This window comes from Gopherus evgoodei, chromosome 4 (genome assembly GCF_007399415.2).
Source record: "Gopherus evgoodei ecotype Sinaloan lineage chromosome 4, rGopEvg1_v1.p, whole genome shotgun sequence".
NCBI classification, from domain to species: domain Eukaryota; kingdom Metazoa; phylum Chordata; order Testudines; family Testudinidae; genus Gopherus; species Gopherus evgoodei.
This window is the reverse complement of record NC_044325.1, coordinates 124,291,696-124,318,660: the sequence shown is the minus strand read 5'-3', so window position 1 is coordinate 124,318,660 and position 26,965 is coordinate 124,291,696. Positions and strand designations below refer to the sequence as shown.

General features: G+C 45.8%; 1 protein-coding gene across 1 annotated transcript; it reads right to left on the bottom strand.

Moving 5' to 3' along the window:
• Positions 1-8,347: 8,347 nt before the first annotated feature.
• On the bottom strand, positions 8,348-16,196 carry LOC115651567 (pepsin A-like). Its single transcript, XM_030562640.1, has 9 exons — positions 16,141-16,196; positions 13,903-14,059; positions 13,260-13,377; positions 11,811-11,929; positions 11,315-11,514; positions 10,386-10,502; positions 9,682-9,823; positions 9,457-9,549; positions 8,348-8,485 (listed from the first exon to the last, which is right to left on the bottom strand). The coding sequence occupies exons 1-9, from the start codon at positions 16,194-16,196 to the stop codon at positions 8,348-8,350; spliced, it is 1,140 nt and encodes a 379-aa protein (XP_030418500.1).
• Positions 16,197-26,965: the final 10,769 nt, after the last annotated feature.

Genomic DNA, 26,965 nt, shown 5'->3' with positions numbered 1-26,965 from the left:
TCTAATTTAAGGTTCTGCGTGCCAGTAATACATTTTAACATTTTTAGAAGGTCTCTTTCTCTAAGTCTATAATATATAACTAAACTATTGTTATATGTAAAGTAAATAAGGTTTTAAAAATGTTTAAGAAGCTTCATTTAAAATTACATTAAAATGCAGAGCCCTCTGAACCGGTGGCCAGGACCCAGGCAGTGTGAGTGCCACTGAAAATCAACGCATGTGCCGCCTTCAGTGTGCATGCGATTGGTTGTCTACCCCTGGTCTAGAATGAAGACATCATTTTTTTATGGCCAGTGTAAACAAATCTCTGCCTACTTTGCTCCAGGGGGCCAATTATTCCTGTGCCAGTAACATTGGCCCTTTTGCTAGACTTGGCCTGTACTTTTGGCATATACGAAAAGCCTTGATAGCTTCCTCAAAGTTGCTGTTCATTTGAGGCCAGTGTAAAACATTTCCAGCGCTTCTCTTAGATTTCTCAGTTCCTAAATCTCCTTCATTTCTCCTTCATAACACATTTTACTGTAGCATCTTATGACGCCCCATCCTGATTCCTTTAAACATAGTCCCATCTGATACGGACAGCTCCCACTGACCTCGATAATAGGGACTGGGAATATGCTGTCCAGGACACTCTGTGCGTTAATTGCTGCAGGGTGTCACCCGGAGCCATACCTCCAGCAGTCATACTGCACATTTTGTGTGAGACTGGAAAGCTGGTGTTGTTTAAAACAAAAAGATTCTTGAAAGTTCTTGCAAAGTGTTGGAATCCATTGAATTTCATGCATCTTTTTCTCACATGCCAGGCATTATCTTGGAGCTGTACACACTGTGGCAACCAGCACAAGCCACATGTTCTTTTTGCAGAACTTAGACTTGAAAGTGTCCACACCTTTCTGCCTCAGGTCTCTTTTCTTGCAGTCTTTTGGATTCTCTACCATGTCCAGTCTCAGAGCACTGCCCACCCTCCACAAACTTTCTCTCTGGACTGGGTGATTTCCATTGCTTGACAAGCTCTAACAGATTTGTCAACGGTTAATATGGCTCTTCCAGTGGCCTCTGAGATTTTTGTTCCAGATCCCAGTCACAATCTGGACTCTTATCATTGACTCAGTTTTAGCCTCCCCAAACTTCAAAGTTCAGCTCTTCATCCTCAAATCAGTCACAAATTCTTGCAGGCTGCAAGGAATTCTGAAATGGGAATAGCACAAATGATTATGATCAGCCAACTTTCTGTAGAAGAGAGTATATTATAGACTAGCAGGGGGAGCTGCAGGTAAGGATTGAGGGGCATCAGAAGAGCTGTCGATGTGTCAGGCCTGAGGGCTGGAACCGCACGGTGGCCAATGGCTCAGGACTGAGGCGCTTTAGCAGCACTGGGTGTGTATTTCATATCCCAGGGCTATAATAATGAGGTCAAGATAGCGAGGCCTTGGCAGAACTGGATGGAGACCCAAGACTGGAAAAGCAGGGGGTGTTATATGACAGGATTTATCCCTACTGCTTCAGGATGCTAGAAAGTGCCTGTATTGTCTCTCTGGTGTCAGATGTCTCAAAGCAAACCTCCCTTTTCTAAATCTGAGATCTAGTTCACCTCTTTGTTGAAAAACCTGGAGCAAGGAATGGAAAATACCTGCCCATTTGTGAGACTAACTCCAGATGCCAGGACCTCACTGTAGGGCATCAGAGGAGATCGGATGTGCTGATTTTCAGATCCGCTCAGATAAACTTGTTCAAACTGATAGGTTTTCATACACAATGTGGCAAAGTTAGGACTGCCCACTTCCAGGCACCTTTCTTAGGGTTGTCACTGGCCTAAGGTGACTTCACTCCCAGGCACATGGAAATCTCATCCCGTTCCTGTTTGTTTGTCCCCACAGGGTTAGGAACGGATAGTGCTAAATGGAAAGCTAAATGCTATTATTTAATCTCATGAGATTCTCATTGTGCTTTCTGGCAGAGCAGCTGCTACCGGCATGTGGGCACGTGGCCTGGTGCCCAAGTCCATGGGTGGCCTCCTGCCAGGAATAGGAAGGCTGCAGTGTCAGGGCTAAGCAGTGAGGTCTCCCCACAGATCCCAGCCACGGAGACTTGAATCCATGATCTGCTCCCGGTGGAGGTAATCACTCGGCAGTTTGGGGGAGATCCAGGATGTCCTTTTCTCTCCTCCTAAATCCTATGTCATGGTGAACTTACCCTCTACCCAAAGAAGATGGCACATCTCTTCCCTCTTCTCCTCCACTGGTGGCCTCCATAGCCCACAAAAGCCTTATTCCTATCATTCCCAACCACAACTTGCCATTTACCCTAGACCTATTGAGGTCATGTCTCCTTCATCTACCCACACCCAAGCCAAGTCTTCACACCTAATCCTTCCCTACCCTGACATACGCCCCTAGGAAAAAGTGGATAATTCCAGCATATTTCACCTACAAATATCACCCAAGAGCTGTCAGATGACAAAGCCTTTCACTGCAGAACTGGTTGAGCTGGAACCAGCACCATACAAGTAACATGCTCTGGAGCCCACTCCCCTGAGTCAGCCAGTCGCTCAGATTCATGCTACACATCCTTTTTCCAGTCCACTAACTGCAGCTCCCTGTGCTGACCTTGGCTCAGAATCATACCAATGGGCTAGAGATGTAACACTCCAAATCCCAGTTCCCATAGAGACACCAGTTCCCCACAACATGGCAGTATTGTAACTGGGGCCCAAGGTGTGGAAAACTCCATTCCCATGGTGGTACCCTCTCTCCCAACAAGGGTCCAGTCAGAAAGGAACCAATGACTGCGAGGTAAATGTCTTCATATCCAGTTCCAAGTCTTCACTGCTGAGCCCGTATTGTTCTTTAGAACAACCCAGAGGCATTTTTTTTCAAACTTAGCCAGGAAACGTCCTCTAACTCTCACCTGTTCCTTATGAAGGGCATCCCCATGTTCAGGTCACAGCCACGTGAAGATGGAAATCTATGAACTTGGAATGTTCTCCAATCTACTCATAGGAGTCAACGTTTCTGCGGTTAGTTTAGAGCTGTACCTGCACAGTCTCTTCTCCACACAAGCCCAGGAGAACCAGTATCTCCTGTTTACTCCTGGCCAGAGATTTTCTGGAGCATGAAGCTGGCATGGTCAGCTGGGCAGTTGCGGTAAACCATAGAGCTCTGCTAGGAATGTTTGCAAAGCCAGACAGTCAGGAAAAGGAATTTCAAAAATCAACAGGGCTTGAAAGAGGTTGGGGAGACCTTCAGCTCTATGTGACTCCTAGGCAGTGAAATTTACAATGGTGTGGGACAGCTGCTGGAGGACAGTTAGGCTTGACATAAGTCACACAGTGTCTACAGTCACATTGTGTCACCCTAAGAACATTGACTGTGGGGCTACACTGCTCGGGGAGCTGGTGTCAGCTTAACAGGGTGCTTACAGTGGTGAGATACAAATTCAAGTGTAGCTGCGTGCACAACTCAGTCAACATCAGCTGCCGGGCTTCGGCCTAACTCTGTGCTGTAGGCCAGGCCTCTGACAATAAGAGCAACTATTTTGGAAAAATGTGTCACTCTGACTTAAAGGAAAAGGACTCAGGACTTATCTATGCTGGGAAGTTCATTTGTGTTAAGAGAAGGTGTGAATTTAAAGCAGAATTGCTGTTCCTGATTAACTCTCTGTGTGGATGCTCTTATTCTGGAATGAGTGTCTTATTCTGAATTAGCTGTTCATTTGAGTACAGTATAAAATGTCTCTAGCCCTTCTCTTAGTTTTTCCAGTCCCTAACTGATCTTTATGTATCCTTGTTAACATATTTTTCTATAATATGTTACCGGGCCTCCACCCTGGTTCCTTTAAACAACAGACCATCCGGCACCGAGAGCTACCCCTGAATTGGTCGTATGGCTGGAAACACAGTCGTGGCCACCCTGTGCTGATAGCCTTAATCACGTTCTGCAGCAACTCATCCTGTGCTCTAGCTCTAAGCAATCACAGTCCTTATACTACGGAGACGAGACAAGGATTTTTTTTAAATCAGATTGACATATACAATATAAAACTCTGGACTTTGCTCCATTGCACTCTGATCCAATTCTCTCCAGAGCATGTCCTCAACCATGAAATTTCTCCCAGGTTTGTATTCGATTTGCAAATCTTACAATTGTCAATGCGAAAATTCTCTATGTTCTCACGAGGGGTTTCTGCCAGACCCCTTTTGGCAATTGGTGGTTTATAGTCAGTTTCAGCTCACACTGCCCTCTTATGTATATAACAATGAGATATTCTTTACTAACAGGGATTAACGTCAAAGTCGCCTCCTCCATTTGAGCATATTGACACTCAGGTATTGTTGGCGCTTGCTACACAAGCTACTGCTCTCCACTTCACCAGCTGCTGTAAGAGAACTAAACCATTGAAAGAAACAGTTTCCCTCACCCACAGGATGCTGCCCTCCCTGCTGCTTGCCCTGGTCATGGAGGCAGTTTCTGCCATCAGCTAGGGGATGTTCTGCATGGACTCAATGAGTTATTATTTGTACTGGAGTAGTGCCAGAGGCTGCAATCAAAATCCCATTCTGCTAGGCACTTACATTGCATGTAATGAGAGGCAGCATCTGTTCTGAAGAGCTTCCGAGCTGAACAGACAAAGGGAGAATCATTAGTCCCATTGTACAGATGGAGAACTACAGGACAAAGAAGGAAAGTGACTTGCCCAAGATCCCACAGGGCATTTGTGGCACAGCCAGGAATTGAACCTAGGCATCCTGAGCCTCAGGCTAATGCCATAAACATAGGCCATAATGGGAGGAGACGTTAGATTGTGCATGTTACACTGCAGCTTCTTGTTACTCCGCTAAGTGTAGAAGGCCTCATAAACCAAGTCAGGTCATCAGCTTTTGAATCAAACATGACTATTCCCGGTGTGACAAAGCTGTCAGAACAGCTGTGAATCGGACCCTTTCACTTCCTCCATGTCACAGTCATAAAGACTCAGCCATACTGTTGCGGCAGATGAAAATGAAAATTGAGTTAAGCTAATTGCAGTTATATTGTGTGCATTTAGCTATTATAACTTAATGAAATAAATACGCTATATAGCTAAGTGTTAATTAAAATACTTCTAGATGTGAGGTTAAAACTAGCTCTAGGCTTGCAATTTTTGCTAATTAAAATTTTATGAAAATTAAAATAAAAAAAAAGTAAATAAAAAGCTTAAATTTAAGCACCTTTAATGTGAGAGCTCATTATAATTAAAATGGTTACAAATGTTTATTAATCAATAGGTAATTTAAATTTAAAAGGGCAATGACCTAAAAGGAGTCACTATTACCTGTGTGTTTTATAAAATTAATTATGAAAAAACTAAATAATAAAATATACTGTAAAACAGTTCTCTAAAGCGATTCTAACAATCTTTTTCCTAACACCTTGCTCCCCAGTTGTCAAGGCTGGCTGAGCAGGCAGGGAAAAACCCCAGTGCACCGCTACTGCCGTCACCGGTTGCCTCTCTATAGGGAGGCCCTGTACCTACAGCACCCACAGTAATGGCACATTTGGACACCGATGGGTGGAGGAGGTTCACGGTTTGTGTGGAGTTTGAAGGAGCAGTGTTGGGACAAAATTTCTTGTTAAATCAATGTGCCACTTATTCTCTGAGTAGTACCCAAAATAAAACCCGTTTGGCCCTCCAGCTGGAATGAAGACCATACAAGGGTCAGTAAGGCAAAAAGAACTGTTCCTTTTTTCAAAAATATGTTGTATCAGTTACATAAATTAATAAATAAATAAATATATACATAAAAGGCCATTTAGCTTAATAAATCTAAAAAGGGTATTTTAAAAATTAATGTCTTTACAAAATTTAAAATGTTAATTAATTTTGCAACAGGATTCTATGAAAAATGCCTCCTGGCACCTCCTAAAAGCCAGTAAAAATTTTGGCAAGCTCCTAAGTAACAGCCCTTAAGGCACCTAAAGAGCTAAAGTGGCCAATGTGAACTCCAGAAATTCTAGCAATTGCAAAAAACCACTGGGAGATGTAGGCCAAAAATAAAGTAGAATGTGGTAAAATTGAGGCAACAACTCTAGTTACAGATCCCGATCCCCTACGCCAGGAACAGTACAGCTTTCAAAAAAAGGCAGAAGCCAACCTAGCCCCCGCCCCCAGTTGATGAGCTTTTAGGCCAATGGCTTTAGTGGAACAGTCAAGTTTCAGTAATGCTGCCCTCTGGCTGATCCTTAAAAGTCACAGCAAGATCTGAAGGCGGGTAGTTGATTTTTGCCCCCTTAATCGGGTGACACACCCATGGCACCCATAGTAGCTATGTAGCAGAAGATAATAACCTCCAGCCTAGGCGGGGACCAGTGGTTTTCAGTTTTGAATTTGGCCGATGCTTTCTTTGCTATCATTTTACATCCAGACAGCTATTACAAATTTGGTTTTACCTTTCAAGGAAATCAGTTGTGTTTTGTCAGGGTCCCCACGAGCTGGAGCAAAGCCCCTATTATTTGTCATGCCCATGTAGTTAAAATGTAAAATAATAGAAAACCAGTGTAATTTCTTATGTAAATAATATCCTAATTTGCACTCAAACAACAAAAAATGGGAAGTATTAAATAGGGCGTTACAAAAAATTCAGGAAGCTTGGTTCATTGAAAACACAACGCAAAAAGTCCAGTTGTGTTCCCAACAAGTAAATTATCTTGAAGTGACTTGGAACAGGGAAGGTGCTCCACTAATCAACAAAAAGAAGAGCTGAGTTTTAAATTACCAGCTCCAACAGATGTCACAGCTCTTAAATCCTTTCTGGGAATGGTTAATTTTTCCCAAAATGTTATGAAGGAGTTTTCAAGAAAGGGCAGCCCCGCTGCATAAGTTGTTAAAGAAGAGGTTGAAATGAAACAGGGGCCCTTTGTGGCAGGAAGCCAGGATCCAGTTAATGCAGGCCTTAGTCCAGGCTCCAGTGTTAGCCTATTCCCAGGTGGGACAGTCATTTGTGCTACAACTGGCAACTACAAAAATGGAATGGGAAGCGGTACTAAGTCAGAACCACGGAACAGGGCTCCATCCTATGGCTTATGCCCTTAAATAAAGTAGAAAGAGGGTTTACTCCTAATAACAAAGGAATCTGAGGGCAACCAAAAAAGGCATAGCCCCTATATCTGCAGCAACAAAAAAAACCTAAGCAAATAGATTTAATCACCCTTCAGAGCAGGACCCCAGTCTTGTAGAGATCATGGCAAAAAAATACAGAAAATGGACAGTGTGGCAGCATACATCCAAATTTATCCTAGCCACTAAAACTAAACTCACAAAGGTAGTTTGGGTGGTACCCACAGCATTAGAAATAGAAATAATTTCCCTAGCCCATGAGAAGGGGCATTTGAGAGTAAAAGAAATCTTTAGCTACATTGCAAGCACCTGGCTGGTGCCAAATATAAGCAGAAATATGAAATAGTTTGTAAATAACTGTCTGTCCTGTACAGCCAATAATGTAAATTCAAAAATAATCAAAAAGCCTCTAAAACACCAGAGAATAGAGGGGCCTTGGGCTCATTTACAATTTAATTACATTGGCCCTTTAGCAAGAAAAGCCAGGGGTAGTCAATATTGTTTAGTAATTGTTAATCTGTTTACAAAGCGGAGTAAACCAATCCTCACCCAAAACAGCACAGCCCAAACAACAGCCCCTGTGCTGATTGAACTGGTAATAACCAGGTGGGGTATTCAAAAAAAAATTGATTTGGATCAAGAACCCCATTTCATCAAGAATACTACTAACAGGCTTGTCAAGCCATTCAAATTAAGAAGAAATTGCATATAGCAGGACACCTCCAAATTCAGGCCAGTTATAACAGGCTAACCGCACTCTTATAACAGCTTTTTAAAAAGTAGTAAACCAGCAGAGTAAGGATTGGGATCAATGACTACCATTTATTCTTATGGTCATAATGGACTCTGGAGTTATCCCACTCAAGGCAACACCTGGAAAAGACATGTGCCTTTCAGAACAATGGTGAGTAGGTGGAGCAGCGCTAACAAACTGCAACCCCGGGTCCTTACAGACCAGTAGATGCAACAGCTGTTAAAAAGTTGTTGCTAGTACTCATAGGCAGGTAGCTGTGGCCTTAACAGCCAATGTTAAAAAAATGAATAAAAGATTGGTCCAATTCTAAACCTCATCAGAGAGAAACAATTTACTCAAATGCTCTTATATTCTTTTATTCTACTGGGGGTAAGATTACAGGATAGAGGGTGAGTGTGGGGTGGAGGGTCACTAGATCGATATGCGGTGTTGGGGCTCTAGAGAAACGGAGACACTCCGGGGTCAGTGTTCCATGGGAGGATCCTGGGGTTGGCGCTGTGTTCATGCCAAAGAAGCCAGGGCCACCTGGTTGTTGGCCCTGTCGAAGACAACGTAGTACTGGCGGATGAAGACGTCTCCGAGGATCCAGAGCCCATCGACATCAATGCTTTCAAAGCCGGAGGTACAAGAGCCTGACTCCTGCACAGGGGAAAAGGGGACATGGTAATTATTGGGCTGGAACTTCAGTGAGTTATCATCCTGTAGGGCTTGCTGGTGCCTCTTACCATCTTGGGCTAGGATCTGAGAGCTCTCAAACCAAGTAGCATTAGGCTGGGTAGGGCTTTGATAGGAGACCTCTATGGGCTGCAGGGAGTGACACTGGTGAGTTGTTACCTATTTCTGGTGCTGCTTAGATGCCTAACTCCCAGTGAGCTAACTTTATGGATCTGGGTCTCAGAACAGCCCCAGTGCTTCAGCCTGAGCCTAAGGGGTGCAGTCTGTCAACTGGGAAGAGAAGCAAGGTCCTGACCACTTCTGTTCATGACACATCCCTTGGGGAGGCAAAGCATGCTCTCTCCAGGCTCCTGGCCTGATTCCAAAGGGAGCGATTACATTCTGTCACCAGAAATCCTGCTGTGTTTATAACTGGATTTAGGGTTTTCCCACTGCCTGCTACCAGCTGGTGTTGCTGTGTGCTGCTAAAGCAGCTTGCCTGTTCCTCCCCAGACAGGAGCAAACTTTTACCGCGGGGGAGGAAAACTCCTTCCTGATGCCCAGGCCCTGTAACGCGAGGCAGTCATCTCAATTGATCTCACCTCCTAGCTGGGGTAGCTGCTCATATAATTCTCCTCTAACCCAGTAAAGCTCCCACCCTGGTGATTTCCTGTGGTGGTGAGTTCTACAGGCTGCCTCGCTGCTCTTCCGGTATGTCACTTTCACTGTGGGCCTGCCTTGATCTCAAACATCCCTCCCTCAGACCCTTCTGGAGGAAGAGATCTCTGCTGCCCCACTCTCATACTGGGGAAAGACTCTGAGCTGTGTCTCAGTGATGCTCCTGTAGGCTCATGCCAGCTGTGCAAGAGAATGTTGCCAGCACACTCAGCACAATGGCCTCATGCATAAGCCCTGGCTAAGAGGCCCCGAGGCAGATATCTGAGCAGGACACTCACATCAATGATGTAGGCACTGGCGGGCACAGGGAACTCGATGCCGTTGATGGTGAAGACGATGTAGGGCAGGCTGCTCATGGCACTACAGCTGATCTGCAGAGAGGAAGGCAGCAAATGGAGAAAAGATTAGACATGTCTTGGGCAGTAGGTTCCCCAATGAGAGAGACGGAGCATCACATCTGTGTGTAGCAGACACCTCTAGAAGTATCAGTCCCTCCTCCCTGCCCTTACCGTGCCATCACTGGCACCAATGTAGGAGTTGATGCTGGAGATGCCGGTAGAGGGCCCAGCCAGCAGAGAAGTGCCAGTGTCAATGATAGCCTGGCAGCCACCAGAGCAAGCGATTGTCTCTCCGTTCATGGTGACACTGCAAGAGAGAGAGAGTCAGGGGAACATCCCCAGGAACACTTCCAATCTCACTCCCACTCAGCCCACAAGCCAGCAGTGAGAGGCCTGTAGGGTGAGTCTTGCTGACTGCCAAAAACTTTCCTCTGATGTTTCAGCCTTCACCTCTCCTTCCTTGGCTATTGCCCATCACTCCTCGTCCTACAACCTTCTGGGACTGGGACCCATCTACCCTGGGGGTCACAAACAGCTGTCAAGGGATCATGACCACGCTGCCCTTTACTTTATTGCTAAACAGAGGAGAGAGGGGTCCTGGCAAAGGGGACGCGGGGGTGGGGATGCTGCCCTTACCCTGCCCCCCTACTAGTGGCAGACACAGGTCATCTCTGGGTCCTGGTATGGGCAAGGTGGAGAACCACTCATCTAACTGCCTCACTGGTGAGTCCCTTTCCTATAAATCCACCTTGTCTCTCATCTTGTCTAGACTCTAAGTTGAGCTTCCCCCGGCTCCCACATGCCTCTCCTTTTGCCTGTCTTTTCCAAGTAACATTTTCAAAAGGGAAACCCCAAGGGTTGGGTGATACCTGTCCATGGTGATTTCCCAGTAAGTCTCAGCAGAGAGAGGGATCCAGTTGAGGCTACCAGAGTAGTAAGATGAGTCGATGCCGCCGAACATCACGAAGCTCCCACTCTGCTCATCGCTGGAAAAGGAAGAGAGGAGAGTCAAGGAGGATGTATGATGGTTGGCTAATGAGACAATAGCAAATGCTCCAGCTGTTAGAGAAGGAGCACAGCTGGGCAGTGCTGGGCTAGAGTCAGAGCTGGGCACATCAGCATCTAGTAGCAGAGATAGGAGAGGATGGTTGGATGAGAGGTGTGCCTCACCCCCTCCTTTGATATTACTTTGGGCTTTCTCTTCCTAGATCTCAAAAGCTAAGCACATTTGGGCTTGGCCAATATGTGGATGGGAGACCACCGAGCAAAGGCCTAGATGTTTGAGGCAGTGGTGTCAGTCACTCAGTAGGTGCTCCTTTTTCGTCAGAGTCAGTAGTGAGCAGATGGTTCAGCTTGGTGCTAGAAGATGATAAGCCACGGTACCATCTGGGTGACATGTTAGGGGGAACTCTTCTCCCAAGAGTCTGGTTAATACCAATGCCCTAGTGTTTATTACTGCTCCCACTTGCAATGAATAGTGGCCATGTTCCACCCCAGAGGTGGCTGCTTTGGGGGAATTCTGATGCAAAGGTTGCAGGGATCACTCATTGTGAGAGGTGCTATAGGAACATGAATCTCATGGGGAGGGATAGCTCAGTGGTTTGAGCATTGGCCTGCTAAACCCAGGGTTGTAAGTTCAATCCTAAAGGGGCATTTAGGGAAAGGGGTAAAAATCTGTCTGAAGATTGGTTCCCCTTAAAGCAGCAGGTTAGACTAGATGACCTCCTGAGGTCCTTTCCAAGCCTGATATTCTAAGAATGTCACTGCAGCAGATGGGCTGTTTCCAGCCCTGACTTACGAGCTCAGGTAGACAGAGAAGAGGTCCTCAGACACCAAACCCTCATTCATCATGTTGTCAAAGACGGGGGTGGCTCCAGAAGAGGAGATACTGGGGAAGGCCAGACCCAGGATTCCATCAAAGGGGGCATAGTAAAAAAAGGAGCCAGGCTCGGTTTCACTCAGACCAAAGATCTGGTTGGTGTCCTCAATGCCTCCAACCTTGGGAGACAGATGGGGACAATCAGACACACCATGGGAGAAACTGCCAAGTCTGCCACAGGGTCCTGATGGCCTGGGGACTTCTCAGAGGCTGGTGTGCCATGCACTGTGGTCTCTCCCCCATATGAGTATATTCTGTGAATGGTCTCCTTGCCTCTTTTCTTTCCTTTTTCTATCCTCCTTCTCCCAGTTCACACCCATACTCTGCGTTAGCTTCCCAGATGCGTCCTGTCCTTCTAACTCCTAATTTTTCACCATGTCTGCTCCAGGGGCTTTTATCTTTTCTTGTGATTTACCTGGACGGTGTCATAGCCCAGAATTCCAGTCATGCTGCCAGTGCCATACTGGATGGAGAGGCTCTGGCTGGTGGCCTCGTAGGTGGAGGAGTCTGATGGGTTGAATCTGTTGTGGTTTGCTGCAAGTACAGAAGAGTCAGATGGTCACAAACTGACACTTGTAACTCTCCCCATGTGTTGTATAGAGAGCCTGGGGGACTAACGTGATGGTGATTGCCTTGGTGGGACCAGGGTGCCTAAGATTCACGCATTGCAGTACTCTGCATTGCCACACCTGAGTGCCTTTGTGGATCTAGCTTCTTATCTTACTAGGGCCCGTTCCACCTCTAACACTGTGGAGTATGTGGAGGAACAATGGAGGGAGACCTGCTGCTCTCTGGCTTTCTGAGTGAATAAGTATCGATGATAAAAATAAAATCTGATGTTCTAAAATGTCAGTATATTTTTCTTTTTTAAAATAAACCTATTTAAAATTAACTTTGAAATTCTAACAACGTATGGTAAGGCCTAAAGGTACTAAAATCTACTAAAATCATTTAAATTAAATATAAAGATTATTATTAAGCAGTGGCTTTAAAGAAAGTCCACAGAACAGGAAGATTTCACTCACTCTGCACCTGGAACCAGAGTTTCCTTTGTTTCAGTGCTAAACGAGCTTTTGAGATAGCAGTAGCCTCTTCTACAGGTGCAGAGAGAATACTTTCTTCAAGTCAGTTTATTAACTGGTTCAGTTCATGGACTAGTTCATTCCAACTTAAGAAACCGATTGGGAATTGGAAAAGTGGGAACACTGGTTTTCCTCTTCTAATCTCTGAATAAAAGCTAGGTGTGAGAGGATGAGCTCTACCAGCTTTAAAATCTTAAAGGACACGCTGGTCAGAAACAATAGTTCAGTTCACTGACTACAGATGATACTTCCTATTTCATAAATCTATTAGTTTTAAATGCAAAATGTTTGGTAAATTTTTTCTTTCTTGTATATACAGCCCATTGAAAGATGTTTCAACTAATTTCTTTAAAAATCTGGATTTTGAATTTTAAAGTGAATTCCAATTTCCATCCAAATTGAGTCTGTTATAAACCAAAAATTAATCATTATGTAGTCAATAAGAAACACCTCCTGCACCATTTTCAAAAATAACTGAGAAATGAACAAAGTAAGAATTTGAATAAGTGTATATAAAGCTATGTTAATTGCTTAAATCTATGTGTATTGACATAGTGTAACCCCCTGATTTCCTAAAGGAAGTACCAAATGTCATGTAAATATCTAGTTGCAAGTCAACCTGTTCATAGTGATAACAAACCAGTGAGAATCAACTTCCTTCAGAAAAATAATTAAAATCAATTATTTCATTTAAGGTTCTGCCTTGCTAATGTAAATCTCTATGATTTCAGTCAACTCGCCCAGTTGGAATGTCAAGGCAAGAGACGTTGCAGGTGACTTACTGCAGGCTGCACTGGAGCAGTACACGGAGGGCACCCACAGGTTAGAGGAACCGGTGTCGAAAATAACAGTGAAATCCTGAGCGGGCGTACCAATTGAAATAGTTCCATAATACTCCATCTGTCAAAGGAGGACAAAAAACAATGGAAAAAGAGGAAACCCTTGCCATCCAAGAGCTAGATCATCACCTGGAATAAACCGGCGTAGCTCCACCAGCGGAGGGTCTGGGCTACAGTGTCCTTGCAAAAGACTCAGCCTGAGCTGGTGTTTCTCTGCCATCACTTTGGCCAGCATGGCTCCTAGCAACTCCTGGCATCCAATAGCCACAGGCAATCATTTACACAATTATTTAGCCTCAGACTACTGAATCTCAGCATATGGAAGAGCATGACTGGAAGAAGGCAGCCAGCAGACCCTGAGAGTGCTATTCCCAATGCTCTTGTTAATGCCATCCAATGACAGTTGGGGGCTGGGAGGCCCAGCACAGGTTCTTGGCTGACGCAAGATGGGAGCTTGGTTGGAAGCACATGGGTGGGAGAGTGGGATTGGGACACTTTTGGGAGGAGGAGAGATAAGCTGTTGGCAGAGGAGTGGGAAGCTTTGATGAGGAGAGGGAGGCTACAAGACCTGCTCTCTTGTACTCACGTCCATGTAATTTGTTAGGGGCTCGCTGGCAGCGTCATTGGCCAGGTTGGGGAAATACTTGGAGGCCGGATTGTACGGGTTTTTCTTCAGGAAATCCTCCAGCAAGCCATGTTCCTTAAGGTTCTGCCTCAGGGATTTCCCCTTCTGCAGGGGGACCCTAATCAACAAGGGTAGGGAGAGAGACCACTCAATAACAAATAAACAATAGACAAGCCTTTTGTTCAGAGCCTACAGTGCAATCCAGCTTTTACATTTCACTGAGACCCCTTATTACACCTAGGATTATCAAAGGAGTGTAAAGGAGTTGGGTGCCCAGTGCACTGCAAGTCAATGGGAGTTGGGCACATAATTCCCATAGGATTCTTGGAAAATCCCAACCTATATGTACTAGAAGAGAGACGGCTCAACATTCTGGGTGCTGTACTGTCCCTTCCCTGTAGAGGTTACTGTTGAAATAGACAAGAAGGACAAAGGAAGGATTATCCACCACCTTGACTCCGTCAACCATGCCATTCTGCTTGAAATCACGTTCTCCCTTGGCTTCCATGTCTCTCCTTTCATAGTTCTCTTCCTACATCTGTAATCACTCCTTTGATGCCTTCAGAGGATCGGCCCTCCAACATTCTGCAGGAGTCCCACAGGACTCTCTCCTTGGGCCTCTTCTATTCTCCTTCTACCCCTTATCTCTGTGTAATCTCATCCGCAAACACAAATTCCACTACAACCTCTATACTGATGACTCACAGATCTTCCTTCCTCCTCCAGACCTGTCTCCTTCTGTCCAAACTGAAATCTTGACTTTCTAGGCCTGGCTTGATGGGAGTGATTGAACATGGAGGAGGCCTCTTTTTAGGAGGCAGGATTAGTAACGTACTGTGAATAGATCAGCAGGCTGAACACAGAATATCTGTGCTAACCAGGACAGGTAAGTGCATGGTAAGCCGAGAGACCAAATGGCTGAACTAGCCAAGATAAGGCAGAGAACATCCAGGGAATCATTTACAAAGGACAGAATAACAGTGGATGAGATAAGACGGAAACATAAAGTAAGTCACACATGGCATGGATAGAGAATGCTGTACAGGGATTGGTTCCTACAAAGAAAGCCAATCCCAAAACATGTGAAACAACTTTTCTCTAGCTCCTCACATCCAGGCTATGTCGAAATCTTGCAAAATCTTCTTGCATAAACTCCCTGAGATGCAGTCTTTCTTATCCCTTCACACAGCTATAGTTCTCATCCCAGCTCTCCTCCTTTCACATCTCAATTGCTGCAACATTCTTCTCCCTGTCCTTGACAAATGCCGTATTGCCCCATTCACATCCATTCAGAACATTGCTGCAAAGATAATCTTCCTAGCAAGTCACTTTGAACATGGCACTCCTCTCTTTGGGTCCCTCCACTGGCTCCCCCTGCTCCATGATATCAGACATAAGCTGCTTGTCTTCACTTCCAAAGTCCTTCGCACTCAATCCCACCCTACCTCTCACTGGCTATCAAGCTATTGATGCTCATTTCCCATTGACCCATGATGCCAGCCTCTACTGCCAACTTGGTAAATTTTCAATCAAGCACCTTCATGCTTTCTCCCACTTGCCCCCTATGGTTGGGGGGTCCTCCCCATAAACATCTGCAAAGCTACCTCACTGTCTTCCTTCAAATCCCTCCTTATAGAAACTCTCCTTTGTCATCATGCCTATAAAAAAACCATAACAGTTTGGTTTCTGGTGTGCAGAGACCACTCTCCATCAAGCAGACTGATTGTTTACTTCTAGTTCCCTCTCTGTCTGCATATCTCTGTTGTCTCTTATGTCTTACTGAGGGAGTTATCTACTTAGGGAAGAGACAGTCCTCCAGTGCCTAGCTCAATGACATCCTGGTCCATGACTTATGGATCCTAGACATTACAAATAATAAACACTAATATTATCGCAGAGAACTGATCCCTGGAGAGAGACTCTGTCCCTTGCCCATGGTCACAGAAGGAGTCTGTGGTAGAGCCAGGTATTAATCCAGATCTCTCAAGTGCCACTCCAGTGCCTTAACCACAAGACCTTCCTTCTTCATTCCTCTTCTACAACACAAAGCTAAGGGGTTATTCCCAGCTGCTGCCTATACAGGAATGGAGAGTAGAGAAGAGAATGAGAGAGGTGCAGACACTCCCCTTGATTATCACACATTGCTATGTAGAAAGACAAGTTCAGCAGCCCAAAGTGGTGTGTTCCCCCAATACTCACTTGGTCACCCGGCACTGAGAGAGCGCCACCAAACTCAGGAACAGAAACCACTTCATGATGTTTTCTGACACACAAGCCAGTGGTGATGAGTGGTGAATGTAAAGAATTGCCTGGGTGCTGCTTCTTATAAACACGGCACCCAATGCTTTCCTTATCGTATTAATAGCCCTGATAAGAAATGTAAACCTTCCCGATAAGATCTTCCAAAATGTCCTTAAATAAAATTTTGAAGAACACTCAAAGTCCATAGATTTCCACCTTCCCTTGGCTGTGACCTGAAAATGGGGCATGGTCTAGAGGGAATGTGTGAGAGTTCAGGGACATCTAAGCTTTGAAAAGCAATGCCTGGGGGCTGCTTTAAAGAACGGGACAGGAGGCACAGAAGAGCTGGAATGGGATACGAAGACATTCACTGATTGGTTCTTCATTCCAGTCTAGTCCCATGCTGGGAGAGCAGGTACCTCAATGAGATTGAAGCCTTCCACATCTTGGGCACCACTTGCAATACAGCCACAGAAGCACAGAAGTGTCTGACTGGAAGGGAACTCAACAGGTCATCTAGTCCAGTCCCCTGCCTGCACTCAAGGCAGCCATGCAGTGGGGAATTGGTTTCTTTATGAGAATTGGGGTATGGAGCTTTATAATTCTAGGTCATTGGTAAGGATACAATTGTATCACAGAGTTCACAGATTCCATGACTTCTACCAGTGCCGGACTGGAGCAGCTGTCAGCCCCAGCCATCAGAGCAGCAGCCTCAGGGCTGAAGCAGAGAATGGGCGTGGCTCAGCCCCCTTGGGGCTGGAGTAGCTGCAGTCAGCCCCTGTCACAGGAGCAGCAGCAGGGCTGGAGGCGCTGCTGGAAGTCAGCCCCTGACAGCACTCTCACTGTCAGAAACAACCCCACTCCCCACCAACTTCCTACTCTTCCCGACCCCAGCAGGGCTCAGATTCATACCAATGACTAAGGCTTTGTTTACACTGGCAAGTGAAAGACAAAACTTTTGGCGTTTGTTAGGGGGCTTTCCCTTCCCCCCCTTCCCTAGTTCTTGTAATGCAGATGGAAAGCAGAAGACCAGAAGTTCAAAGTGCAGGCAATGCTATGTTTATTAGGGATAATTCCAAGCAAATATATTCTGAAGTCTTTCATCCCAGTCATGCTTATCTCTATATGCTCCCCTATTCCCTCTCCCCCAGGCTCCCATTCCCCTATTACCATTATCATTCCCCTTCCCATTCCCCTCCTTCTTCTTAGCAGGCCCAAACATACCTGCAGTGCACGCCTTTAGTCACACCCCTGATGACTTATGATCATGTTCCGTTCTGGAAAGTCGTGAGTTGGGGTCTTCATCCCAACCCTTTGGTACCCCATGGGAGGGGTAAGGAGTGAGGTTATGCTCCGGTCAGGGGCAGGCATTTCTCTGGTCTTTTAGTGTTTTATGTCCTCGCTTTGAGATAAGGAGTTGAGGCAGTTTCAACTGCGTGCTCATATATTGTACTCCTACCATGCCCTGCAACACTTTTCACTCCATCCCTTATCTGTCGCATTGTACTAAAAGACTGGTTGTGGGAAATGCAACACACAGCATCTTTGTCCTTTGTTCTTCACACATATTAGTAAGGATGTAAGAGTATTAAACATCAAACCCAAAATTCTGTCTCGGGCCAACAAACAGGCTTAAAAGCTAACAGCATTCAGAGGTGTTAAAAACACACACACACACACACACACTCTCGAAAGACAAAAGTTCTGCCAATGACAAGTGCTGGTGTGAACAGTGCTTTTTATGCAGCAGCGTTGTCCAGCCAAGAACACTAACGCCACTTGTTGCAGTTGAAGTTTTCTGTTGGCAGGAGACCTCTCTCCTGCCGCCAAACAATGGCTACACTCTGCATCTTTTAGTGACACGACTGGAGCGGCATGGCCATGTCTCTAAAAGCTGAGCAGTGTAGACATAGCCTAAGGTTAAGAGTCTCTCACGGGTATTTTTAGTAAAAGGTCATGGGCTTCTGTGAATTTTTGTTTATTGCCCATGGAGGCCCCTGTTGAAGGGCAAGAAGCAATATCTGAACCTTAGAGTCCAGGAATGAGATACTAGCATGAATTTCCCTAAGCTTAATTACCAGCTTAGATCTGATAGGCTGCCACTACCCAAAAATATAGTGTTTTGGGGAACTCTGACCTCCCCAACCTTCCCTGGGGACCCCAAGAACCCAGATTCTTTGGGTTCTTAAAACAAGGAGAAATAAACCATTCCCCTACCTTCCCCCTCTCAGAACTTCCCTCCCTGGGCTATCCTGAGATACTGATCTAACCTCTTAAATCACCATACAGAGAAGCATCTCCCTTCCCTTCCACAAAGAGGCAAACAGATTCAAGGAAAACGGAGAGCGATTTTACCACTCCCTCCTCCCGTCTCCCCCACGTGTCCTGGTGAGTTATCCCAATCCCCTGGAATAACACAAGGGAAACACACACAAAAAAATCAATCAGGTTCTCTAAAAAGAAATCTTTTAATAAAAGAAAGAAAAAGTAAAGAATTATATCTGTAACTTCAAGATGTAAATATACAGGGTCCTATAGCTTACAGATACCAGAAAGAGACTTTCCCCCCAGTACCAATACAAATCAAAATATTCCCAGCAACTACACATATAAAAGTTAACCAGCCAGATCTACAATTGCAAATAAAGGAAAACAATTAAAAAAAAAACCTAAACCGCCTGTGTTTTACTCACTACTTGAAAAGAGACTTAGAGAGCCTGTAGTAATGTCTGGTCTCTCTCAGACCCTCCGAGAGAAGAATAAAGAACAAAGAACTCACACCCAAACTTCCCTCCACCCGAATTTAAAGTATCTTGTCTTCTGATTGGTCTTCTGGTCAGGTGTCCAGTTTCCTGCTTGTAACCCTTTACAGGTATAAGAGACATTAACCCTTAACACTCTGTTTATGACAATTGCCCATGGAGGTCCCTGTTGAAGGGCAAGAAGCAGATGTCCAGCCCTCCTTGGCAACAGGATAAGGTCACCGTGACTTACACCTTAGGGGGAGAGAAAAGGAGAAAATCCTGGTTGGCTCCAAACCTAAAGACTGATTCCCTGGCCCAGGAGCAAATTATAGATTCAAGTTCCAATGATTTGGATGTGGGAGAGGTCTCACTTCTTAGCCCTGGTACTTCAGCCGTCCTGTTTCTCTCAGAAAAGTATCCACTAGGCCAGGAGCATCCGTACTGCCTGAAAAAGAATGAGAATCCCATCAGATTTCACAATATTTACTTTCCGTTTAGCGCTACCAGATTCCTGACAAGCAAACACATCATGAGTCACATTCCCCCACCCACTAACTACAGCTTCATAATCATAAACATGAATGGGGACTTCCTGGCTTGAAATAAAGACCCTTTTAAGAAGCATCATAACCAAGGGGACTGGCCATCTAGGAAATTCAAGAATGGAAGATGGAGCCATTTGCTTCTCATTGTGCCAATCTGGCCACAAGCTGGGGAACGACTGGCTCAGAATCATTAGGATTAGCATACAGAGCCTTCCACTTCTCAGCCTCTAGGTACAGTCTGAGTCCAAGTCAAGGGATGGATGTTTGGTGGCCCCATGTCAGATGAGTGCGGAGGAGATGGGTCTCAGTCCCAGACCCTGGTGGGACAGGTGCCCATATTGCCAGATAAATTAATCATAAGGGGCACTAATAGGGCCCCTTTATCTCAGTATACAAATCAGAGATCAAATGAGTCATAGAAACCAATCCTCTCTTTTCTCTCACCTTTAGAGGTGACCCTTTCAGGTCAGAGCTGGAACAGTTGTTTGACTTGGGGACAGAGGTCTTTGCTGTCCTGGGTCCTTCAATTCACAATAAGAGATCTATCCGTGATGCCCCTTCCCTTCAGCTCCCTGTCTAGGTGAAGCTGTGTGTACCATATTGCCTCCCACTGGTGGCCCTGTTAAGGCTGAAGGTCTAGAAACTATGGAGATTCTATTCCACTGACTCATTGCCCTGATCTAAATATTTGATGAATATGCATGAGCTCAATGACAGAAACAGCAGAAAACGTCTCAATTACAAGAATTTAAACCTGACAAAGCTCCAGTGTGGAACAAGTTTTAGGAACACAAGAATTGCCATGCTCGTGGCTGGCTCTGGTTTGGTGCCCAGGTAGCTCTGAGAGCTTCTAGAGCCTCTGCCTCTGTTTGTTCCTTCTCCTGGTCTGGGTGGAGGGCTGTGTGATCTTCAGGAAACACTCTGGCCCAAGGGGCTTGAAAGAGCCCCTCTTCACTCAGTCACTGAATTCCACCTGCCTCTGCTTCACAGGGCCTGGGCTTCTGCAGCGCCCATCCCCAAGACTTCCTGTGTCTGGGAAGCTGAATGCTCGGAAAGGTACAATTCCCAATGTCCAGCCACTATGTCATAACAACACCACTCAACAAACAACATTTATAGAATTCGCTCCTCCAAGCACTTATAACCATCCTACTAACTTGCTAATAAAGTTCAGTTAATCTCCGGTGCCCTGTGCTGGTCTCCCTGCCAGATCAGCACTATTGTTGTCAGAAGGTTGTGAGTCTATTTTGTTCCAGAGGTGACATGTCCTGCAGCTCGTCTGTCTTGATCTGTTACCTAACTGAGATCCTCTCCGGCCAAACATCTGTCTTTGCAACCCTCCTCCCTCTATTCTAGATGTGGAGACGGTGTCACCTATCCCTCATCAGTATGAGGCCATCTGGAGTGACAGCCTCAAACAACTGCAAGGCAGTCTCCTTAATACCACCGCTGTTGGAGACCATTGATTTCCATCACAGATGCGCGCTGCATCATATTCACAATTTGGTGGAAGATCCCGGGATCCCAAATCATCTGGCTTTTTTTTTAATTTGTTTTCTCTGTCTCCCTTTATTCTTCTGCAAATCCCCAGTCCCTGGGATAGCAGCTTCTATCATTGCAGCCTACCCAGTTCTCAGCACTCTGTTAAACCACATGTCTGCAGATGACACACCACGTTTCATTGGTACCATCCTGTAACTGAACTGTCCTAAGCCTGGCTCAGAGTGCGACTCCACAGCCCTTCTCAGTAGCCACTTTATTAGTTTAACACTATTTCCCACCAACCCACTGCTTTGGAGATAATGGGCATTTAGCACTTACATGTCTAAACCCAAACTTCACTGCAAACTGCTCAAACCCATGCCCACTAAACTGCTGCCCATCGTCAGACATTACTCTGTGAGGTATAACATGGCTACAAAAATAGACATGCACAATCACCTGTTCAGCTATAGTATCTTCCAGTAAGGTTATCTCAGGAAAGTGAGCATAGTCTAGAAGGAAGACATCATTCTTTTCCAGCCAATGTAAACAAATCTCTGCCTCCTTTGCTCCAGGCGGCCAAGTATTCCTGTGCCACCAACATTGGCCCTTTTGCTAGACTTGGCCTGTACTTTTGGCATATATGAAAAGCCTTGATGGCTTCCTCAAAGTTGCTGTTCATTTGAGGCCAGTGTAAAACATTTCCAGCGCTTCTCTTAGATTTCTCAATTCCTAAATCTCCTTCATAACACATTTTACTGTAGCATCTTATGAAGCCCCAACCTGATTCCTTTAAACATAGTCCCATCTGATACGGACAGCTCCCACTGACCTCAATAAAAGGGACTGGGAATATGCTGTCCAGGCCACTCTGTGCGTTAGTTGCTGCAGGGTCTCACCCTGAGCCATACCTCCAGCAGTCACACTGCACATTTTGTGTGAGGCTGGAAAGCTGTTGTTGTTTAAAACAAAAAGATTTTTGGAAGTTCTTGCAAAGTGTTGGAATCCATTGCATTTCGTGCATCTTTTTCTCACACGCCAGACATTCATAGACTCATAGACTCTAGGACTGGAAGGGACCTCGAGAGGTCATCGAGTCCAGTCCCCTGCCCTCATGGCAGGACCAAATACTGTCTAGACCATCCCTGATAGACATTTATCTAACCTACTCTTAAATATCTCCAGCGATGGAGATTCCACAACTTCCCTAGGCAATCTATTCCAGTGTTTAACTACCCTGACAGTTAGGAACTTTTTCCTAATGTCCAACCTAAATCTCCCTTGCTGCAGTTTAAGCCCATTGTTTCTTGTTCTATCATTAGAGGCTAACGTGAACAAGTTTTCTCCCTCCTCCTGATGACACCCTTTTAGATACCTGAAAACTGCTATCAGGTCCCCTCTCAGTCTTCTCTTTTCCAAACTAAACAAACCCAATTCCTTCAGCCTTCCTTCATAGGTCATGTTCTCAAGACCTTTAATCATTCTTGTTGCTCTTCTCTGGACCCTCTCCAATTTCTCCACATCTTTCTTGAAATGCGGTGCCCAGAACTGGACACAATACTCCAGTTGAGGCCTAACCAGCGCAGAGTAAAGCGGAAGAATGACTTCTCGTGTCTTGTTTACAACACACCTGTTTATGCATCCCAGAATCATGTTTGCTTTTTTTGCAACAGTATCACACTGTTGACTCATATTAAGCTTGTGGTCCACTATGACCCCTAGATCTCTTTCTGCCATACTTCTTCCTAGACAGTCTCTTCCCATTCTGTATGTGTCCCATTATCTTGGAGCTGTACACACTGTGGCAACCAGCACAAACCACGTGCTCTTTTTGCAGAACTCTGACTTGTCTCTACCATGTCCACAGTCTCAGAGCACTGCCCACCCTCCATAATCTTCCTTTCGGACTGGGTGACTTCCATTGCTTGACAAGTTCTAACAGATTTGTCAATGGTTCATTATGGTTCTTCTAGTGGCCTCTGAGATTCTTGTTCGAGATCCCAGTCACAATCTGGACTCTTATCAGGGATTCAGTTTTAGCCTCCCCAAACTTCAAAGTTCAGCTCTTCATCCTCAAATCAGTCACAAATTCTTGCAGGCTGCAAGGAATTCTGAAATGGGAATAGCACAATTGATTATGATCAGCCAACTTTCTATAGAAGAGAGTATATTATAGACTAGCAGGGGGAGCTGCAGGTCAGGATTGAGGGGCATCAGAAGAGCTGTGGATGTGTCAGGTCTGAGAGTTGGAACCGCAAGGCGGCCTATGGCTCAGGACTGAGGCGCTTTAGCAGCACTGGGTGTGTATTTCATATCCCAGGGCTATAATAATGAGGTCAAGATTGAGAGGCCTTGGCAGAACTGGATGGAAACCCAAGACTGGAAAAGCAGAGGGTGGTATACGACAGGATTTATCCCTACTGCTTCAGGATGCTACAAGGTGCCTGTACTGTCTCTCTGGTATCAGATGTCTCAAAGCAAACCTCCCTTCTCTAAATCTGAGATCTAGTTCACCTCTTTGATGAAAAACCTGGAGCAGGGAATGGAAAATACCTGCCCATTTGCGAGATTAACACCAGATGCCAGGACCTCACTGTGGGGCATCAGGGGACACTGGATAAGTGGATTTTCAGGACCAGTTCCGCTCAGATAAACTTGTTCAAACTGATAAGTTTTTATATACAATGTGGCAAAGTTAGGCCTGCCCACTTCCACGCGCCTTTCTTAGGGTTGTCACTGGCCTAAGGTGACTTCACTCCCAGTCACCTTGAAACCTCATCCTTCCCCTGGTGTTTGCTTGTCCCCACAAGGTTAGGAACCGATAGTGCTAAATGGAAAGTTAAATGGTATTTTTTAATCTCATGAGATTCTCATTGCGCTTTCAGGCAGAGCAGCTGCTCCTGGCATGGATGGCCTCCTGCCAGGAATAGGAAGGCTGCAGTGTCAGGGCTAATCAGAGAGGCCTCCCCACACATCCCAGCCTTGGAGACTTGAACCCATGATCTACTCCCAGTGCAGGTAATCACTCGGCAGTTTGGGGGAAATCCAGGATCTCCTTTTCTCTCCCCCTAAATCCTATGTCACAGTGAACCTCCCTCTAACCAAGGAGGGTTGGACATCTCTTCCCTCTTCTCCTCCACTAGTGGCCTCCATAGCCCACCAATGCCTTAGTCCTCTCATTCCCAACCACAACTTGCCATTTGCCCTACACCTAATGGAGAATTCCAGCATATTTCACCTACAAATATCACCCAAGAGCTGTCAGATGACAAAGCCTTTCACTGCAGAACTGGTTGAGCTGGAACCAGCACCATACAAGTAACATGCTCTGGAGCCCACTCCCCTGAGTCAGCCAGTCACTCAGATTCATGCTGCACATCCTATTTCCAGTCCACTAACTGCAGCTCCCTGTGCTGACCTTGGCTCAGAATCATACCAATGAGCTGGAGATGTAACACTCCAAATCCCAGTTCCCATAGAGACACCAGTTCCCCACAACATGGCAGTATTGTAACTGGGGCCCAAGGTGTGGAAAGCTCCATTCTCATGGTGATACCAAATCTCCCAACAGAGGTCCAGTCAGATAGGAACCAATGACCAAGAGGCAAATGTCTTCGTATCCAACTCCAATTCTTCAGTGCTGCTCCCGGTTTGTTCTTTAGAACAACCCTGAGGCATTTCTTTTCAAACTTAGCCAGGAAACATCCTCTAACTCTCACCTGTTCCTTGTGAAGGGCATCCCCATGTTCAGGTCACAGCCACGTGAAGATGGAAATCTATGAACTTGGAATGTTCTCCAATCTACTCATAGGAGTCGACGTTTCTGCAGTTGGTTTAGAGCTGTACCTGCACAGCCTCTTTTCCACACAAGCCCAGGAGAACCAGTATCTCCTGTTTACTCTTGGTCAGAGATTTTCTGGAGCATGAAGCTGGCATGGTCAGCTGGGCTGTTGCAGTAAACCATAGAGCTCTGCTAGGAATGTTTGCAAAGCCGGACAGTCAGGAAAAGGAATTTCAAAAATCCTCGGGGCTTAAAAGGGGTTGGGGAGGCCTTCTGCTCTATCTGACCCCTAGGCAGTGAAATTTACAATGGTGTGGGACAGCTGCTGGAGGACAGTTAGGGTTGACATAAGTCACACAGTGTCTACAGTCACATTGTGTCACCCTAAGAACATTGAGTGTAGGGCTACACTGCTAGGGGAGCTGGTGTCAGCTTAACAGGGTGCTTACAGTGGTGAGATACAAATTCAAGTGTAGCTACGTGCCCAACTCATTCAACATCAGCTGCCGGGCTCCGGCCTAACTCTGCTGTGGGCCAGGCGTCTGACAGTAAAAGCAACTATTTTGGAAAAATGTGTCACTCTGACTTAAAGGAAAAGGACTCAGGACTTATCTATGCTGGGAAGTTCATTTGTGTTAAGAGAAGGTGTGAATTTAAAGCAGAATTGCTGTTTCTGATTAACTCTCTGTGTGGATGCTCTTATTCTGGAATGAGTGTCTTATTCTGAATTAGCTGTTCATTTGAGTACAGTAAAAATGTCTCTAGCCCTTCTCTTAGATTTTCCAGTCCCTAACTGATCTTTATGTATCCTTGTTAACATTTTCTTCTGTAATATGTTACCGGGCCACCACCCTGATGCCTTTGAACAAAAGATCGTCCAGCACCAAAAGCTACTCCTGAATTGGTCGTATGGCTGAAAACTCAGTCGTGGCCACCCCATACTGATAGCCTTAATCACATTCTGCAGCAACTCATCCTGCGCACTAGCTCCTAGCAATCACAGTCCTCATACCTTAGAGACAAGACAGGGATCTTTTTAAAATCAGATTGACATATACAATACCAAACTCTGGACTTTGCTCCACTGCACTCTGATCCAATGCTCTCCAGAGCATGTCCACAACCATGAAATCTCTCCCAGGTTTGTATTCGATTTGCAAACCATCCAATTCTCAATGTGAAAATTCTCTCTGTTCTCACGGGGGGTATCTGCCAAACCCCTTTTGGCAATCGGTGGTTTATAGTCAGTTTCAGCTCACACTGCCCTCTTATACATATAATGACAAGAAATTCTTTACTAACAGGGATTAAAGTCAAAGTTGCCTCCTCTGTTTGAGCATATTGACACTCAGGTTTTGTTAGCACTTGCTACACAAGCTACTGCTCTCCACTTCACCAGCTGCTGTAAGAGAACTAAACCATTGAAAGATACAGTTTCCCTCACCCACAGGATGCTGCCCTCCCTGCTGCTTGCCCTGGTCATGGAGATAGTTCCTGCCATCCGCTAGCGGATGTTCTGCATGGACTCAGTGAGTTGTTATTTGTACTGGAGTAGTGCCAGAGGCTGCAATCAAAATCCCATTCTGCTAGGCACTTACATTGCATGTAATGAGAGGCAGCATCTGTTCTGAAGAGCTTCCAGGCTGAACAGACAAAGGGAGAATCATTAGCCCCATTGAACAGATGGAGAAGTGCAGGACAAAGGAGGAAAGTGACTTGCCTAAGATCCCACAGGGCATTTGTGGCACAGCCAGGAAATGAACCTAGGCATCCTGAGCCTCAGGCTAATGCCATAAACATAGGCCATAATGGGAGGAGACGTTAGATTGTGAGTCTTACACTGCAGCTTGTTGTTACTCCGCTAGGTGTAGAAGACCTCATGAACCAAGTCAGGCCATCAGCTTTTGAATCAAACATGACTATTCCCGGTATGACAAAGCTGTCAGAACAGCTGTGAATCAGACCCTTCCGCTTCCTCCATGCAGGGGCGGCTCTAGGTATTTTGCCACCCCAAGCACTGCAGGCAGGCTGCCTTTGGCGGATTGCCTGCAGGAGGTCCTTAGTTCTGAGGATTCAGCCGCACGCCTGTGGGAGGTCCGCCGAAGCCGCGGGACCAGTGGACCCTCCACAGGCATGCCACCGAAGGCAACCTGCCTGCCACCGTGGCGGCGAGCGGCAGAGCGCATCCCCTGGCTAGCCACCCCAGGCAAGCGCTTGGCATGCTAGTGCCT